This window comes from Pogoniulus pusillus, chromosome 29, assembly GCF_015220805.1.
Source record: "Pogoniulus pusillus isolate bPogPus1 chromosome 29, bPogPus1.pri, whole genome shotgun sequence".
Lineage (NCBI taxonomy): Eukaryota > Metazoa > Chordata > Aves > Piciformes > Lybiidae > Pogoniulus > Pogoniulus pusillus.
In genome coordinates this window covers 16,969,056-16,986,126 of record NC_087292.1, presented here as the reverse complement: position 1 = coordinate 16,986,126, position 17,071 = coordinate 16,969,056, and the positions used below count along the sequence as shown (strand labels likewise).

Here is a 17,071-nt window from a genome sequence, read left to right as displayed (position 1 = left end):
CGGCCCCGCGGTTGCTCGGTGGCGGCTCCGCCGTTGCTCGGTGCTGGCTCCGTGCTGGCTCCTGGGACCAGCTCGATGCTGACCCCCAGCGCCGTCACTACGAAGGGAATGTGCAGCCCCCCCCACCCCACTGCCAGCCCTGACCTCCCCCTGCCCATGCTTGGGAAAGGAATGGGGGAGGGGGCTCTGACCCCAGGACACCCCCCCCCCCCCCCCCAGATACCAGAGATGCTTGCGGGTTGCTGGGGCAGGAATCGAAGTCGAATACGCAATGAAAGTGACACATTGGAGGTGTGGCCTTGATTCCTGCGGGCTTGGAGAGGTGAGGGGCAGGACCAGCACCCCCAGACTGTGCCACATTTAAGGTGCATGTGGGGAGGGGGGCGGGGGGTGGCTGCTCCTTCCAGCTGCAGAACGCAGGAGGCAGCAGCATCCCCTTGCCTGGGCTCCTGATGACCACCCCAAATTCCTGCTGGGAAAAGAAGCTCCTCCAACCAAGGATGGCAGGATTTGGGCACAGTGGTGAGGATGCTGGATGCCAAGATGCCAGTGGGGCTGCCAGTCTGGTGGTCTCATATTGGTTGCTGAAGGATGGAGGACCCCATCCAGCCCTTGTGCAACTGGGCCGTGATGGGAACAGCATCCCTCAGCCCTCTGGGGAAGGGGCAATACCCATCCAGATGTGGTACCCAACATCATCCCACCCAGCTGGAAGGGAGAGAAAGGTCAGAGAAGGCTGAGAGCCGGGGGAGGGAGGGGGTGAGGAGAGAAGGAATAACCAGGAAAATAAAGGAGCCAACCCCCCCCCTCCCCCAACAACAACTTCACCCAGCCCTGGGGGCACAGCTTTGGACGCTGCGGATTAGGTTGTTCTGAAGAGGAAATGGTTTGCAGGCTGTAAATTTGTCCTGGAAAAGAAAGGGGAAAGGGAAAAGGGAAGAGGGGAGGGAAAATTGTGCAATTTGTTGGTGTGGGGGGAACAAAATGAGGATGATGAGGCTGGGGCAACGTGGTGGGAGATGATCAGGAGCTCTCCATGCCGCCGTTCGGCTCCTGATCATCTCCCACCACGTTGCCCTCTCCCCCCAGCTCCTGTGCCAGTGCCACTAAGTGCCCGCTTGTGGTTCTGTCTTGGGCTTCTTCTGCCTCTTTTTGCCTTTATTTTTGGGTTCAGTTTTGTCTGGAAGAGAAAACAACGAGAAGAAAGAAGGTTGATGCCTTGGCCGTGGGCAGGAGGATCCATTCCAAGCTCCATCCATGGGAGACTCTTCCCTATTCTCTGGTGGATTCCAGAGGTCACTTCCAGGTGGTCAAGCAGCAGGGTGGGTCTATGGGGAGGTCTTGATGTGCAGGTGGCACAGGCAGGGCTCTCCCCATGAGCCAGAACCTCAAACCTGATAGCCCCAAAACATCCAGACCAGCCCAAGCAAACCAGGGGGTGGCTGCCTGGAGGGATCCCAGTTTGTCTCTCGGTAGAGGTTGGGGATGGTGGAGCCAGAGGGAGAAGCAGGATGATAGAGCAGGAGGGTGGAGCAGAATGGTAGAGCAGGAGGGAGAAGCAGGATGATAGAACAGGAGGGTAGAGCAGAATGGTGGAGCAGGAGAGTAGAGCAGGAGGGTGGAGCAAGAGGGTGGTGGCACCAACACCCCAAAGCCATGCCACAGCTATGCCCAACTCTTGGAAGCTGCTGCCCACCACCACCACGGGCTTGCAGAGGAGCACTCAGGAGGGTTTGGGTGCTGTGGGGAAAGCCTTGGGGCACCTCCATGTGTGGGTGCTGATGATCTCCTTGAGGCTGGTGATGATCAGAGGCACAGAGACCTGTGCTGAGGTCAGCAAAGACCTCTGAGGTCATCAGGTCTGACCACTCACCCATTGCACCAGCAGAGCCATGTGCCAGGGAGGCCACCCCATGCCAGGGGCTCAGTGCTGGGTGGTCAGATGGTTGGCACCCAAATCTTGTGACCCAAGGAGCCATCCCCAAGCACTCTCCAGATGCTCACAGATGGTTGCCACCCAAATCTTGTGGCCCAAGGAGCCATCCCCAAGCACTCTCCAGCTGCTCACAGATGGTTGCCACCCAAATCTTGTGGCCCAAGGAGCCATCCCCAAGCACTCTCCAGCTCCTCACTCTGCTGCCCAAGGGGCGGGCACCAAGACACCAAGCAGGGATTCAGGATAAGCCCTTCCTGCTCCACTGGGAACAGGAGCCCAGGCTGAGACAGCTGCCCAAAACTTGGCACCTTTGCCTCTGCTTCTTGCTCCCGTGCCCAGCTCAAGCTCGAGCTGGTGACACTGGCATTGCTCTCCCCACACTCTGCTACATGAGGGGCACGGAGATGGTGCCAGCGCTGCTGCCAGCGACCCTTTCCAGGGCTGCAGCTCTTTTCCTGCCCTGTTGGTTTGGCTCTGATCTCCCAGGCAGTGCCACCCACAACGGAGAGGGCCCAGCACGACCGCCCAGCGTCTGGAGAGGGCAGCGGCAGCCGCCGGCAGCGGCGCAGGGAGGTGGCTGTGCCTCGGCCAAGTGCCGACACTTCTCCCTTCCAGCCGCCCGGGCACGGCTCAGAAGTGGTGGCATAAATCTGTCCCCACACGCTCAGAGACTTCCCTGCTGCCTCAGCTGCATGAAGTGAACTCATCCTCCTCCTCCTTCAGCATCTGGATCTCATAACCCAGCACTTGGCTGGATGGGCAGCTGCCTGGGGGCGAGGGCAGATGCCTGCTCTGCTGTGCCAAGGACGCTGAGCAGCCGTCCTAGGAGCTACCAGCCGTGCCAGGCTGCAGGGCATGGAGGGGATGTCATGTCCTGGCCTGGGCAGCAGGCAGTGGGCAGCTGCTGGCAGGGCACTGAAGGGATTTCCTTCTGCCTTCTTGGGAAGCCTGCAGAGCTGAGGAGCACAAAGCCTCAGCACAGCCTCAGGGCTCCTGGCTTGCCAAGTGCTTTTCTGGGGTGCCCTGCCCTCCCAGTCACCCCACAAGCACTGTGCCAGGATGTCAGTGGAGACCACACCTCCAAAACACCAACACCACAGTGCACACGCCAAGACACTCCTCCCATGTGCCAGGCAGGGCTGGGCCCAGCCACAACACCACAGGCACCCTCCTGGCACCGTGCTGTGTGGCACCATGCTCCAGAGCAGTCTGTCCTCCTGCACCGAGCTTGCCACATCAGAGTGTCACCAGCGCTCTGGAGCTGGAGTTGGCACAGCAGGGAGGGGAACATCCCCAGATTGATGGCACCTGGCACCCCGATGCTGTGAGCCAGGGCCTGGAGTGGGTTAGGAACCAACTCCCCCCTGCTGTCAACAGGAAGATGCAGTGATGGATGGCACTGAGGTGCCCCCAGCCCAGCACACTCAGCTCCTGTGACTACCTCTCTTTGCTCCACCCTCTCCTCTCCTCTCCTCTCCTCTCCTCTCCTCTCCTCTCCTCTCCTCTCCTCTCCTCTCCTCTCCTCTCCTCTCCTCTCCTCTCCTCTCCTCTCCTCTCCTCTCCTCTCCTCTCCTCTCCTCTCCTCTCCTCTCCTCTCCTCTCCTCTCCTCTCCTCTCCTCTCCTCTCCTCTCCTCTCCTCTCCTCTCCTCTCCTCTCCTCTCCTCTCCTCTCCTCTCCTCTCCTCTCCTCTCCTCTCCTCTCTCCTCTCCTCGCAGCCCCCGCAGCCACAGCCCTCTGGAGCTCTCCTCCCCCGGGCCCTGGAGATCCCCCCCCAGGCAATTCCTCTTTCCACCACTCGTTAAGAGGAGCTCTATTAGAGCGGCGTTGGTCCAGCCTGCTCAGTCACCTCCCTTTGCCCATTGCTGGCCACCTGCCCACGCTTGTGCCACCTGCCTGGGCCCCATTCCAGGGGCTGGGTGCTGTAACAGATGATGGGAACCTGCCCAGACTGGGGGACGCAGGGGCAGGGGCAGGGGCAAACTCCTGGCTCAGCAAGTCATAGAGGAGGGCTCCACTGTGGGGTGCATGCCACAGCTTGGGCCGCCAGAAGTGCCCTGGGCGATGCCCTCCGTAAGCATTTTGGGTACTTGGGCGGGCTTAGAGGGCTTTTGGGAACCTCCCCTGCAAGCCTCACCCCTCCTCGTTCACAGCTGTGAGCCAGGGAGCCTCTGCCGGCGGTGTCCCTGTCCCTGTGCCAGCGCGGCAGGAGGGCAGCTGGAGCTCGGCAGCTTGGTCCTGCTGCAGTGGCTCACGCCAGCGCCCGCCCCAGCCTGGCACTGGGACACTGGCCAGCCCCGGGCCCGGGCCCAGGTGGTGTCAGGGCGTGCCAGGCGGGCGCAGCCAGACGGAGACGCTGCCCACGGGGCTCTTGCCAGCACCAGGGCTGCTCAGCACATGTGCCTGAGCCGGGGGTTGTCTCCAGAGCTGCAGAGCTCCACAGCCACCAGCCTCGGAGTGCCCGGGAGGTGACAACCAGGCTCACTGGGCACCGGCGGCTCACCACTCTCCTCCCACGGCACAGCTCAGAGCTTGCTTGGAGGGGCACTGAGGGTGGCAGTTGGGGTGGTGAAGTGCTCACCTCCTGGGCAGTGTTTCTTCATGCGGCATTTCCTGGTCTCCAGCTGCGCAGGGCAGGAGATGCCCTCCTCCCGGGTGGCCTCTGGCACCTCCCGGACCCTCGTCTCCACACCCCACTTGCAGCCACAGGTCCGTCCCTCGTGGGTGCAGGGGCTCCACGGGCTCCACGGCCCCGGCTCGCAGGTCTCTGGTTGGGAGGGGATGACAAAGGGGTGCAGAACGGGGATGGTGGCCTCACAGCACTGGGCACAACCCCGGGGGGCGCGGGCACGGGGTGTGGGTGCTGCTCACCTTGGCATTCGCGGGTGCCAGGCTGCGCCGCGGTGCTGGGCGGGCACTGCCGGAAGCATTGTCCCTTGTGCAGGTAGAACTTGTCCTTGCACTTCATGCAGAAGTCCCTGCTGAAGCAGCTCTCGCAGCTGGGCGACCTGCACTCTGCCAGGGAGGAGAGCTGGTCACCAGGGACGAGCCCCAGGGCTGGCAGGTGCTGAGCCCGCAGCTGGCAACCCTGGTACCCGTCGGGCACCCTTTGCAAAGCAGTAGGCTCCAGCTGCAGGGCAAAGGAAAAGGGGAGGAAGCCCCATGGGCATGGCTGCCCCTGGCTCCTCTTGCTGCCCCCTGATTCATGCCAGGGAGGATGCCAGGGGGAACGGAGCCATAACGCTTCCCACCATGCTGGGAGCAGTGGAGGGGCATGGGGGGCACTGGGGGCTTTCACAGGATGGCTTGGAAGAGACCTCAAAGCTCCTCCGGTGCCACCCCCTTGCCACGGGCCGGGGCACCTCCCACCAGCTCAGGTTGCTCAGGGCCTCCTCATCCGACCTGCCCCTGAACACCTCCAGGCAGGAGGCATCCAGAACCTCCCCGGGCAAACCTGCGCCAGTGTCTCCCCACCCTGCGGGGGTGCCCGGCTGGCACAAGGACCTACTTGTGCACCTGTTGACCTCCATCCCCCTGAGGCCGAAGTAGCCGGGGGGGCAGGTGTGGACGCAGGTGCCAGCCTGGCGGATGCCATCCCTCCAGATGAGCAGGAAGAGGCGGTGGTGGCAGGAGACGCAGCCGTTGTCCTCCGAGCACAGCACGCAGCCAGTGCAGTTCTCCAGCAGCGCCGAGCTCACTGCGGGCACAGGCGCCGGCTCACAGCCTGCCAGCTGCCGGGGCGCCCCAGGGGGCACCTCTGCCAACCTTTCCAGGGCACAGCCCAGCTGTAAAGGAGCTGCCCCAGCAGCCTGGCGAGCTGAGTTGTGGATCTGTGATCCCGGAATCATGGAATCATAGCTGTGTGATGCTGGTTGGTGGGACCAGATGATCTCCTTGAGCTTGCTGTGGGCACAGCCTAGACCTCTCTGTAGGCACAATTGCCAGGTCCCAGGCTGCCAGCTGGCAAGGGACCCCAAGGGTCACCTGTGCCAACCTTTCTAGGTCATAACCCAGCTGAAAGCAGCTGCCCCAGCAGCCTGTGGGGCTGAGTTGTGGATCTGTGATCCTGGAATCATGGAATCATAGCTGTGTGATGCTGGTTGCTGGGACCCAGTGGTTCCCTTGAGCTCACTGTGGGTACAGCCTGGAGCTCACTGTGGGCACAATCATGGAGTCACAGGGTGCCAAGCTGCAAAGAGACCCCAAGGGTCACCTGTGCCAACCTTCCTAGGTCACAGCCCAGCTGGAAGGAGCTGGCCCAGCAGCCTGGCGAGCTGAGTCTCGCAAGTGGCCAGTGGAGGAGACTCCACTGCTTCCCCTGGGGGGTGATCCCAATGGCCCAACTGTCTCCATGCTTCTGGAGTCCAGCTGGGATCTCCCCAGCAGCCACTTGTCCCCACCAGCCCTGCTCCTCTCTGTGGGACCCCTGGGACAGAGGAGCCTGCACTGAGCTGCAGTCCTGGTTGGCTTGGAGCAGCTCTCTGAGCTCTGCCAGGCCAAGCAGCAACCCAGCACCACCATGGCCACCAAACCATGGGCACAGCCTTCTGGAACACCTCCAGGGCTGGGGACTGCATGAGCAGGGACACCTCCCAGCAGACCATCTTCTTGGTAGCCTCCAGGCCCTGGTGCATGATGCTAAGGTCTCCCCTAGGCCTTCTCTCCCAGGCTGAGCACCCCCAGCTCAGCCTTTCCTCGCATGGCAGAAGGCTCCCAGCCCTCTGCTCCCTCTCCTGGCCCTTCTCTGGACACTCCCAGCCTGTCCACATGGTTTTTGCCCAGCAGGGCCCCAAACTGCAGGCAGTGCTCCAGGAGTGGCCTGGGCAGCACTGGGCAGAGTGGGACAATGACTTCATCTGTGCTGGTGACGCCCTCAGAGATGCAGCTCAGCATCCTCTTGGCTTTCTCTGCCCCTGCAGCTCTCTGTTCCCTGAGCTGAGCTGCTTGTCCAGCTGGAGGACATGGGCTGTGACTATGGATACCCCACCCATGCATGACAGGGCCAAGGCACCATGGAGGCTCCCAGCCCCATGGCAGCCCCTCTCTGACCCACGGGGGTGGCAGCATTGTGCCATCTCCCTGCAAATGCCACCCCACCTCCCTCTGCTCCCCTAACCCCAGGCTGGCAGGGTGGGAATGAGGAGAGACATTTGTCCCCACTGCTGTGGGTGTCACCCCCACCCTGAGGGTTTGCCCTGCACCCAGTTCTGCCAGAGAGTGCCACTCTGAGCTTGTGCCAGCTGCACATCCCATGAGCTAAACAGAAATGTGCTCTGAGGAGACTTCTGGTGGCCTTGCAGTGCCCAAAGGGACCCATCAGAAAGCTGGGGAGAGACACTTGAGCAGGCCCTGTTGTGACAGGACAGGAGGGAGATGGTTTGAACTTTGAGAGGGAGACTGAGGCTGGAGAGAAGGGAGAAATGTTTGGCACTGAGGCTGGGGAGAGCCTGGCCCAGGCTGCCCAGAGAGGTGGGAGCTGCCCCAGCCCTGGCACCACTGCAGCTCAGCTTGGTTGTGGCTGTGAGCAACCTGCTGTGGTTGGGGATGTCCCTGGGGACTGCAGGGTCTGGACTGGATGAGCCTGAAAGGTTCCTCCCCCCCAGACCGGTGACTCTGTGCTCTGACCTGCATTCATTAGTTGGTGCCTGTTAAGTGTCAGTGGACAAAGAGCGTTTTGGAAGCCCTGAGGAGCAGCCCAGATTAGGATCTGTCTGGTTGCTCAAGAGCTTCTGTCGCCTCCCTGGCTGCCTCTGCCGTGCTCCTGACCTCTGTGACTGGTGGCCAGTCCCATCCCAGGGACAAGGACAGGATGCCAGCCCTCACCAGCAAGCCCAGAGAGCCCCTGCCAGCTGCTCCTCCCTGCTCCAGCTCTCTGTGCCCAGGGAGATGCATCCCAGAGAGATGCTCCTGGTATGGTACCACTTCAGGAGCTGGGTAGCTGAACCTGGGCACCAGCAGCTATCCACACCCAGGGTCTTTTTGCCCCCCCAGCCTGGCTGAGCACCTCCATGAGGGGCCACCAAACTCCTGGTCACAGGCAGCCAATGCCTTGGCAGTGCCCAGCTGTGTTGGGAAGTGTTTGCTCAGGTCTGGCACCGTGGGGTCCCCTGGGGTGTTCCTGAGCAAAGGCTGGTGTGGTGGAGTGGTGAGAGTGCCAGCAGTGCCAACGCTGTGTGCTTAGGGCCCAGGCTGCATCTGCCAGGAGATCTTAGAGCATTAAGATGAATTTTGCAGGTGGTGAAGCCCTAAAGAGGTGCCTGATGTGGACCCGAGGTCCCAGAGATGTCAGGTGCCAAGAAGAACCTGCCCTGAAGCAGCTCTGACTGCCACAAAGCCAAGTGGGAGAGGATGAACCAAACAAGCTGCTGTCCTGAGTGCTGCCCAGCACGGGCAGGGTGCCTGGCACTGACCTTCCCTCGCCCTCTTTTGGTGACCTTGGCTTGGCACAGGCTGTTGGCCTCGACGATCTCCAGAGGTCCTTTCCAACCCCTACCATTCTGTGGTTCTGTGACCCCAGGAGCTGGCAGCAGAAGGAGCCCCAAGGCTGCAGTGGGCACGGCAGAGGGGTTGGTGGAACCAGAACTTGGTGCTGGAGAAGACAGGGAGGTGCTCAGGAAGACAAGGAGGTGCTGGGGATGCCAGGGAGGTGCTGGAGAAGCCAGGGAGGTGCTGGGGAAGCCCAGGGAGGTGCTGGGGAAGTTCAGGGAGGTGCTGGGGATGCCAGGGAGGTGCTGGAGAAGCCAGGGAGGTGCTGGGGATGCCAGGGAGGTGCTGGAGAAGCCCAGGGAGGTGCTGGGGATGCCAGGGAGGTGGTGGAGAAGCCAGGAAGGTGCTGGAGAAGCCCAGGGAGGTGCTGGGGAAGTTCAGGGAGGTGCTGGGGATGCCAGGGAGGTGCTGGGGAAGTTCAGGGAGGTGCTGGGGATGCCAGGGAGGTGCTGGAGAAGCCAGGGAGGTGCTGGGGAAGCCCAGGGAGGTGCTGGGGAAGCCAGGGCAGTGCTGGGGATGCCAGGGAGGTGCTGGGGAAGCCAGGGCAGTGCTGGGGATGCCAGGGAGGTGCTGGGGAAGCCAGGGAGATGCTGGAGAAGCCCAGGGAGGTGCTGAAGAAGCCCAGGGAGGTGCCGAGGAAGCCCAGGGAGGTGCTGAGGAAGCCCAGGGCAGGTGCTGGAGAAGCCAGGGAGGTGCTGGGGAAGCCAGGGCAGTGCTGGGGATGCCAGGGAGGTGCTGGGGAAGCCAGGGAGGTGCTGAAGAAGCCCAGGGAGGTGCTGAGGAAGCCCAGGGAGGTGCTGGGGAAGCCCAGGTGATTCTGGTGGCCGACGCCTTGCAGCCTCGTCTGCTGGCCCCTGGTGCATCGGTGCCACGTAGGTGCCCAGGGGTGGCCCATGCCGGTGCCCCCGGCACGGCAGGGTGCGGGCAGGAGGCCGGGCCGGGCTCTGGGTCTGCCGGGAGCACGCCAGGGCAGCACCTTGGATGCATTAAGTTGTTATGGTCTCCGTTACACGTTACGGGAGGGCTGACAGCTTCGTGTTCCTGGCTGCAGCTGCAGCAGCTTCCCAGGAGACGCTGGGATTTACGAGCCTCCAGCCCTCCCCTCCTGATGGCTTTGATCTTTTTTTCCCCCCCCTTCCTCCCTCCCCCCCTCCTCGTTTGGAGCTTTCCCTCCCACTGCTGCCTGGGGCAGGGAAGTTAGGGAGCCCTGTGCCAGCTCCGGCGCCTCCTTCCCACCGCTGCACCCCGCGGTGAGGAGCCAGGGCAGGGTTGCTGAGCTGGGGCAGGGGATCTGAGTTGTTTGGGTTGGAAAAGACCTCCTAAGGTCATTGAGGCCAAGCAGCAGCCCAGCACCAGCCTGGCCACCAAGTGCCACGGCTGCAGGCTTCTTGGGCACCTCCAGGGATGGGGATTCCACCACCTCCCTGGGCAGCTTGTGCCAAGCCCTGACTGCTCTGGCAGGAAAAATATTGCTCCTAATGCCCAACCTAACCCTCCCCTGGCACAGGTCCAGGTCATTTCCTCTCCTTCTATCACCTGAGACTAGGGAGAAGTCCCCATCTGGTTCCAGCCTCCTTCCAGGGAGGTGCAGAGAGCCAAAGGTCTCCCTCAGCCTCCTCTTCTCCAGGCTGCCCATCCCCAGCTCCCTCAGCTGCTGCTCCCCAGCCCTGCTCTCCAGACCCTTCCCCAGCTCCGTTGCCCTTCTCTGGACCTGCTCCAGCCCCTCAGTGTCCTTCTTGCAGTGAGGAGCCCAAAACTGACCCCAGTGTTCAAGCTGCAGCCTTGCCAGTGTCCAGTACAGGTCATGATCACTGCTCCTTCACCCTGCCAAGCCTCAGGGCTGCCAGCATGGCACACACCTCTGCCACCAGAGCAATGCCAGGCACCTGCCACAGCCTCATCATGGGCCATGGCTCACACCAAAGCCCTGGGAGCAGGGAAATGAGGGGCACTTATTGGGTCCACTTCTGCCTGCCTGGCACTGAGTGCAGTGCTGGGGTGCAGGGCTGAGCTGAGGCAGGCACTGGGCAGGGGGCATACAGGCACTGGGGTGCCCAGGTGAGTGCTCCCCACCTGGGCCATGCCAGACATCATGATGTGACACCACCCATTGCTGCCCAGCCTGAGCCCAGCTCTGCCACCGTGGCACTGGGAGAATCCTGGGCACTAGGCTGGCAAACCATCATCCCGCTGTGCCAGCAAGCAGCTCCTGGCAGCAGTGGGGTAGCTGTGGGGTGCTGTGGCATCACCCCAAAGACCACACTGCCCTCTGCACTGATCAGAGCAGGAGACATGGCAGAGTTTGAGGCACAGAGCCATGGGCCCCCAGATGTCCCAGGCTGCTTGGCATCACAGAGCAGCAGCCAGAGTGCTGGCCCCATGGCACCCTGAGCCCCTCTCAGTGCCAGGCAGTTCCCCAGCAGAGCTGTTTCTGCTGCCAGCCTGGGCACACACAGAAGCCCAGGTGCCCACTGGCTCCACATCTGCCATGTGCAACAGCCACAGGAAAGCTCTCCTGGCTCCAGCCTTGTCCTGAAAGCCCCAACTGTGCCAGGGCCTCTCCTCACTACCCACCACCAGTCTGGTCCTGGTGCAGACCCGTGCCAGCCCCAGTCCCTCTCCCCACAGCTGGTGGGCACTCCTCAGAAAGGGAACACGAGCTGGTGCCCAACAGAGAGGAGCATGTACCTTGGCATAGCCCCAGCACACACCCTGCCCTTGCCCTGGCACCCAGTGCTGGCACTGCTGGTGCCTCTGCTTGGGGACAGAGGGGACAGGCAGTGGCTCTGAGCATCCTTCCAGGAGGTTTTGCTCCTCACTCACTCCAAGTGCTGAGCAGAGAAGGGCAATAGTGGGAAACCAACTCCCTCTGCACTGTGCCCACTGTGCCCAGTCCTGCTGGGGCTTGCGCAGCTCCTCCCGGTGCCAGCCAGTGTCCCTCTGTCCCCTGCCCAGCCCTGACAGCAAGGCTGGCATCAAGCAGGCAGCCCCATAGGGCTGGGCATCAGCTTATCCGTGCACCCACCGTGCCAGGCACCGAGAGGGGAACACAGAGTGCACCCAGTGGGGCTGGCTGGAGGGGATGCTGGTTCCCAGCCCCTTCCACTTCTCAGCACAGCTCAGACCCATTCCACACCTCCTGCCCATGCCAGCTCTGCCAGGGGCTGCCAGCTCCTTCCAGCTCTGGGTATCGATCAGCCTCATCTCACACCTCCTGCCCACTCAGCTCAGTCAAGGTCTAGAAGGGGTAGAAGGGGGGGGTCTATCTGGGGGGATCTAAGGAGGGGAGGTCTATCAGAGGGCAATTTATTGGGGGGGGTGTGTGTCTATCAGGGGGGTCTATCAGGGAGGTCTATCAGGGGAGTTCTATCAGGGGGGTCTATCAGGGGAGTTCTATCAGGGGGGGTCTATCAGGGAGGTCTATCAGGGGAAGTCTCTCAGGGGCTCCCCGTTCCTTCCAGCTCTGGGTATCACTGAGCCCCACTTCACACCTCCTGCCCACTGCAGCTCGGTCAGGCTCTAACAGGGCTTGGCAGAGGTTGGCAGTGCCATGCCCCCGAGCCACCCGTCTGGCAGCTGCGTGGGACGAGCCGGCCGCGTGTAGCCTACCTTGCTTCTTCCCTCGGTTCTGCGGGATCATGTCCATGGAGCTGATGAATAGCAGCAACATGAGGATTATCCACTGCATCTGGGCAGGGGGAGGCAGCAGAGCAGCCGAACTGGGCTGAAGTGGAGGATTCTCCTCCTGGCAGAGCCAGCCGAGGGGTGGCAGGCTGGGTGGCAGGGTGGGTGGAAGGAGGAGAGCAGCTCCAGGCTCACACCATCCCACCCCGCAGGCATCCAGCCCCGCTCGGAGGTGGCATCGGCCCCGGCTGGCAGGGGGGTGGTGTTGTCAGGCCAGGGGACGGCTCATGGTGGCAGGGAATTGCTGGCTGCTCCCGGAGCTCTGCCCTTTATAGCCGGTGCCAGCCCCCTCTCCCCCCTCTTCACCCCCACCCCCCCCCTCCCCCTTTTCCTCAAAATAATAATAATGCTAAAAAAAACAAGCCCCGAAGTCGCTCAGCGGCAGCCAAGAGCCTGCCGAAGGACCTGGCTGCAGTGCCCCCCTCCAGCTGCCACCTCGGCTGGCCAGCTCTCCTGCTGTGCCACCCTGCTCCGACTGTCCCACTGCCATCACCGCGCTGGGGGCACGCTGAAGCCCCCCGGGCTTTTTGGGGGAGGTGGAGCCAGTTTGGTGACGCTGCCTATGTCACCCCCCGGAAAGAGAAAGGGCTCAGCCTCCTGCTCCCAGCCCTGGCAGCGCTGGGAAGGCTTAGGAGGGGCTGGGGCTGAGTCCCCCGGGCAGGGCGGGCAGATGTGGGGGGAGTCTCCGACAGCTGCGGAGCTGCTCCTCCCGAGCTGCTGAGCCGAGCCCAGAGGAGCCGAGCCGAGCTCAGCCGTGCTGAGCGGAGTTGTGCCAAGCCAAGCCCAGCTGAGCCGCGCTTTAGCGCAGCTGCTCTGAGCCGAGCCGAGCTCAGCCGTGCTGAGCGGAGTTGTGCCAAGCCAAGCCCAGCTGAGCCGCGCTTTAGCGCAGCTGCTCTGAGCCGAGCCGAGCTCAGCCGTGCTGAGCGGAGTTGTGCCAAGCCAAGCCCAGCTGAGCCGTGCTTTAGCGCAGCTGCTCTGAGCCGAGCCGAGCTCAGCCGTGCTGAGCGGAGTTGTGCCAAGCCAAGCCCAGCTGAGCCGTGCTTTAGTGCAGCTGCTCTGAGCCGAGCCCAGCTGCGCTGAGCTGAGCTGTCCTGAGCCGAGCCTTGCCAAGCTAAGCCAAGTTGTGCCAAGCTGAGCTGCACTTTAGCCCAGTGGAGCTGCGCTGAGCTGCGCCGAGCTATGCTGAGCAAAGCTGTGCCCCGAGCCGAGCCAAGCTGAGCTGTGCCAGGCTGACCTGAGCTGCACCAAGCTGCTACCAGCTCCCCCACACCCCTCACCCCCCAGTGTCCCCCAAAATCCAACCCAGTGGCTCTCAGTGTGACCAGAGCTGGGTGCTGGACGCCAGGAAAGGGTTTGGCTGCAAACCCTCCCTCAGCAGGTGCCCACAGGTGAGCTACAGATGCCCACTTCATTGTCCCACCCCTGTGCCAAGAGCTGTGCCTGGTGCCCTCCTCAACCAAGGCTACAAAGCCTTGGTGACAGCTCCAAACCCAGCCCTCAGCAGCTGCAAGTGCAAACCAGCACACTGTACCCCTTCTGCCCATGGAGAGGGCACAGAAGAGGCTTCTTGGGCACATAAGAGCCCCCTGAGCATCCCCAGGACACATCCTGCCTGCCCCACACCCTGCCTGGACTCAGGGAACTTAAAAGGGGCAAGAATTCTACCCCATTTTGGGGGCCAAATCCAGGATTGCTTGAGCTGAGATCAAATGTCCCTCAGGGGGCTGCAGGGGTGGGGGGGGACCTCAGAGGACCTTGGTCCTGATGGCTTCCAGCCAGCCCAGCCAAGAGAGAGCTTCTGTCTGCTTGGCTCATGCAGGGTGCCTCAGCTCCGCTGGGATTTGCTCCTGCAGGCACCTGGGCTACTCTGGATCTGCTTCACCTGAGAGGGGCAAACGAGTTGGGGCACCAGTTCCAGTTCACTCAGCACCAGCAAACTCGTCAGACTGGGTTGGGCTGCCCGTGGGGGCACAGTGGATGTGCCCATCAATGTCCCAGAGCATCCAACTGTGCCCAGGGGAATCAGATTTGGGTTACTCTCCTCTCTACTCCTACCAAAACTCTCCCTCCAGCTCCCCCTATGCCCTACATTGGTCTGTGTGGGTATGAGCATGGCAGTGCCATCCTCATGTGGGAGCTGAGGGAAACAGGGATATGGGAATGGTGTTGGAGATCCTTGAGGAGCTCTGAATCGCAGCTGCTGGTGACTGCAGCAGTGCTCAACAGTCATGGATGGCCATGGCTGGGGAGAGTGGGGGATTGGCACCCTGGCAGGGCTCATGGCAGAGCCAGCCCAGCTGCCCAGGAGCTGACTGGCAATTTCCACTCTCCAGACCTAGGAGGAAAACCCTGGGGAAGGGCCAGGCCAGTGCCATGTCCCTGCCACATTCTCTGGCTACTGGCAGGAGTGAGCCCTGCTAGGCTGAGTGCCCTCTCAGGAGCGAGCTAAGGAAGTGCCTCCCTGGGACTCTGGGGACAGCACATGGCAATGTGCTCAGCTCCCCCCATCGTGGAGACTTTGCCAGGGGCTAGCAGAGCTGGTGCCAGTTCCTCACTGGTGGGTGCCAGGTGTCCCCCACAGAGCAGGGAAACCCTCAGCTTTGCCTTCATTTGGCTGTTCCTGGCAGCTCCTCTGGAGGGAGGGTGGCAGGGATGCTCTGGGGAACCCAGCAGCCATCATTCCTCCACTGAGAGGGCAGGGGGCTGTTGGAAGGCAGTGAAGGGGAAAAGGACCTGGACTTGGAGGTCCTGATTGATGGGAGGGTGACCATGAGCCAGCGATGTGCTCTGGTGGCCAGGAGGGGCAGTGCCAGTCTGGGGTGCATTAGAAGGGCTGCGGTTAGTAGGTCGAGAGAGGTTCTCCTGCCCTTCTGCTCTGCCCTGGGGAGGCTGCATCTGGAGTCCTGTGTCCAGTTCTGGACCCCAGTTCAAGAGTGACACAGAACTGCTGTAGAGAGTCCAGCCCAGAGCCACAGAGCTGCTGAGGGCAATGGAAGAGCTCTGTGAGGAGAGCCTGAGGGAGCTGGGGCTGGGAGCTGGGAGAGGAGGAGCTGAGAGGTGACCTCAGCAGTGGTCATCAATGTGTGCAGGTGAGTGCCAGGAGGCTGGAGCCAGGCTCTGCTGGGTGATGCCCAGTGCCAGGCCAGGGGGCAGTGGTAGAAGCTGAGGCAGAGGATGTTCCATGGGAACATGAGGAGGATTTTCCCCTGTGAGGGTGGCAGAGCCTGGCACAGGCTGCCCAGGGGGGCTGTGGAGTCTCCCTCTCTGGAGATACCCAACCCCTGCCTGGATGTGTTCTGTGTGATCTGCTCTAGGAGCTGCTGCTCTGGCAGGGGGGTTGGAGTGGGTGAGCTTTGGAGGTCCCTTCCAGCCCCTGCCATTCTGTGAGTCTGTGCCTTACAGGGGGGTGCCAGGGAGAGGCCAGGCTGAGGCCGGTGGTGCCGCTGGCAGCCGCTGGCTCCTCAGGCAGCTCCGCTCCCGGCCAGCGCAGAGGGAATGAAATGTTCCTCCTCTGCCGTCCAAGGCACCAGGGACAGAGTGTCCAGGAAGATAATTTGGAAAGTTTGTTTGACACTCGAGCAAGCTTTCATCTGGGGAAGAATCTTGGTGACCCTCCAAAGGCAGCACACGCCCGTGGCAGCGCCCCAGGGGCTGCTCCGGTGATGCCCCAGGGGTCCGCAGGGGACAGTGTCCCTCGGCGCAGGTCAGCCCAAGGGTGATGGCACAGGGATACAAATGTGGCACTGGGATTTAGACACCAGGGATGCTTCTGGCCAAGGCACCCCAGAGGGGACAATGCCCCAGGATGCAGATCAGCCAGGGATGCTGGCACTGGGATGATGCAGACACCGGGGAGAATGGCACAGGGATAGAGACACAGCACAGGCATGTAGACATGGCATGGAGATGCTGGCACTGGGATTTAGACACCAGGGATGCTCTTGGTCAAGGCATCCCAGAGGAGACAGTGCTCCACATTGCAGATCAGCCAGAGATGATGGCACAGGAATGCAGACACTGGGATTTAGACACCAGGGATGCTCCTGGTCAAGGCATCCCAGAGGAGACAATGCTCCACATTGCAGATCAGCCAGAAATGCTGGCACAGGAATGCAGACACGGCACAGGGGTGCTGGCACTGGGATTTAGACACCAGGGATGCTCTTGGTCAAGGCATCCCAGAGGAGACAATGCTCCACATTGCAGATCAGCCAGAAATGCTGGCACAGGAATGCAGACACGGCACAGGGATGCTGGCCCTGGGATGCAGACACTGGGGAGGATGGCACAGGGATAGAGGCACAGCACATGGATGCAGACGCGGCACAGGGATGCTGGCACTGGGATTTAGACAACAGAGATGCTCCTGGCCAAGGCAGCAGTGTGAAAACAAAACATCTGGATCTGTCTGGCAGAGGGGGGGAGGGGCACAGCAGGGTGAGGGAGCCCCTAGCCCAGGGCAGGGTTTTTCTCCTTGGGTGCAAGGAGAGGGAGCTCTCCAAGGCAGGGGCCCTGGCGTGTGCCAGGCGGCGAATGTGGGTTTGATCAGGGGCAGGCCTGAGCGGATGGCAGTGGCTAAGGAAGGAAAATACTTGGCATTCCTCCCCCCATAACACGGCCAGATGCTTGGACGGTGGCAGCCCTGCCTCCCACAGCACTGGGAAGCCACAGCCGCTCCCTGTGCCAGCCCCGCGGGGGCCCTTTCCCCCCGCGCCACGAACGCCAGCTCCGCCTGAGCCGCGGCCCTCGCTGGGCACCCATGGCACAGCCACGCCTCTGCCACGCTGCTGCCGCTGCCCAGCCCCTGCTCTGGGGAAGGCAGAGCTGGGAGGCAGCAGATGCGGAGGGGAAACTGCTAGGAAAGGCCAAAGGATGGGTGTGGAATCATAGGATGGGTTGAGTTGGAAGGGACTTTCAAGGTCATCTAATTCCAAGCCCCTGCCAGGGGTAAGGACATCTTCTACTAC

General features: G+C 62.1%; 1 protein-coding gene across 1 annotated transcript; it reads right to left on the bottom strand.

Annotated features, from left to right (window-relative positions):
• Positions 1–210: 210 nt before the first annotated feature.
• Positions 211–12,378, bottom strand: RSPO4 (R-spondin 4). Its single transcript, XM_064167470.1, has 5 exons — positions 12,030–12,378; positions 5,443–5,631; positions 4,806–4,949; positions 4,516–4,701; positions 211–1,180 (listed from the first exon to the last, which is right to left on the bottom strand). The coding sequence occupies exons 1-5, from the start codon at positions 12,106–12,108 to the stop codon at positions 1,107–1,109; spliced, it is 672 nt and encodes a 223-aa protein (XP_064023540.1). The 5' UTR covers positions 12,109–12,378; the 3' UTR covers positions 211–1,106.
• Positions 12,379–17,071: the final 4,693 nt, after the last annotated feature.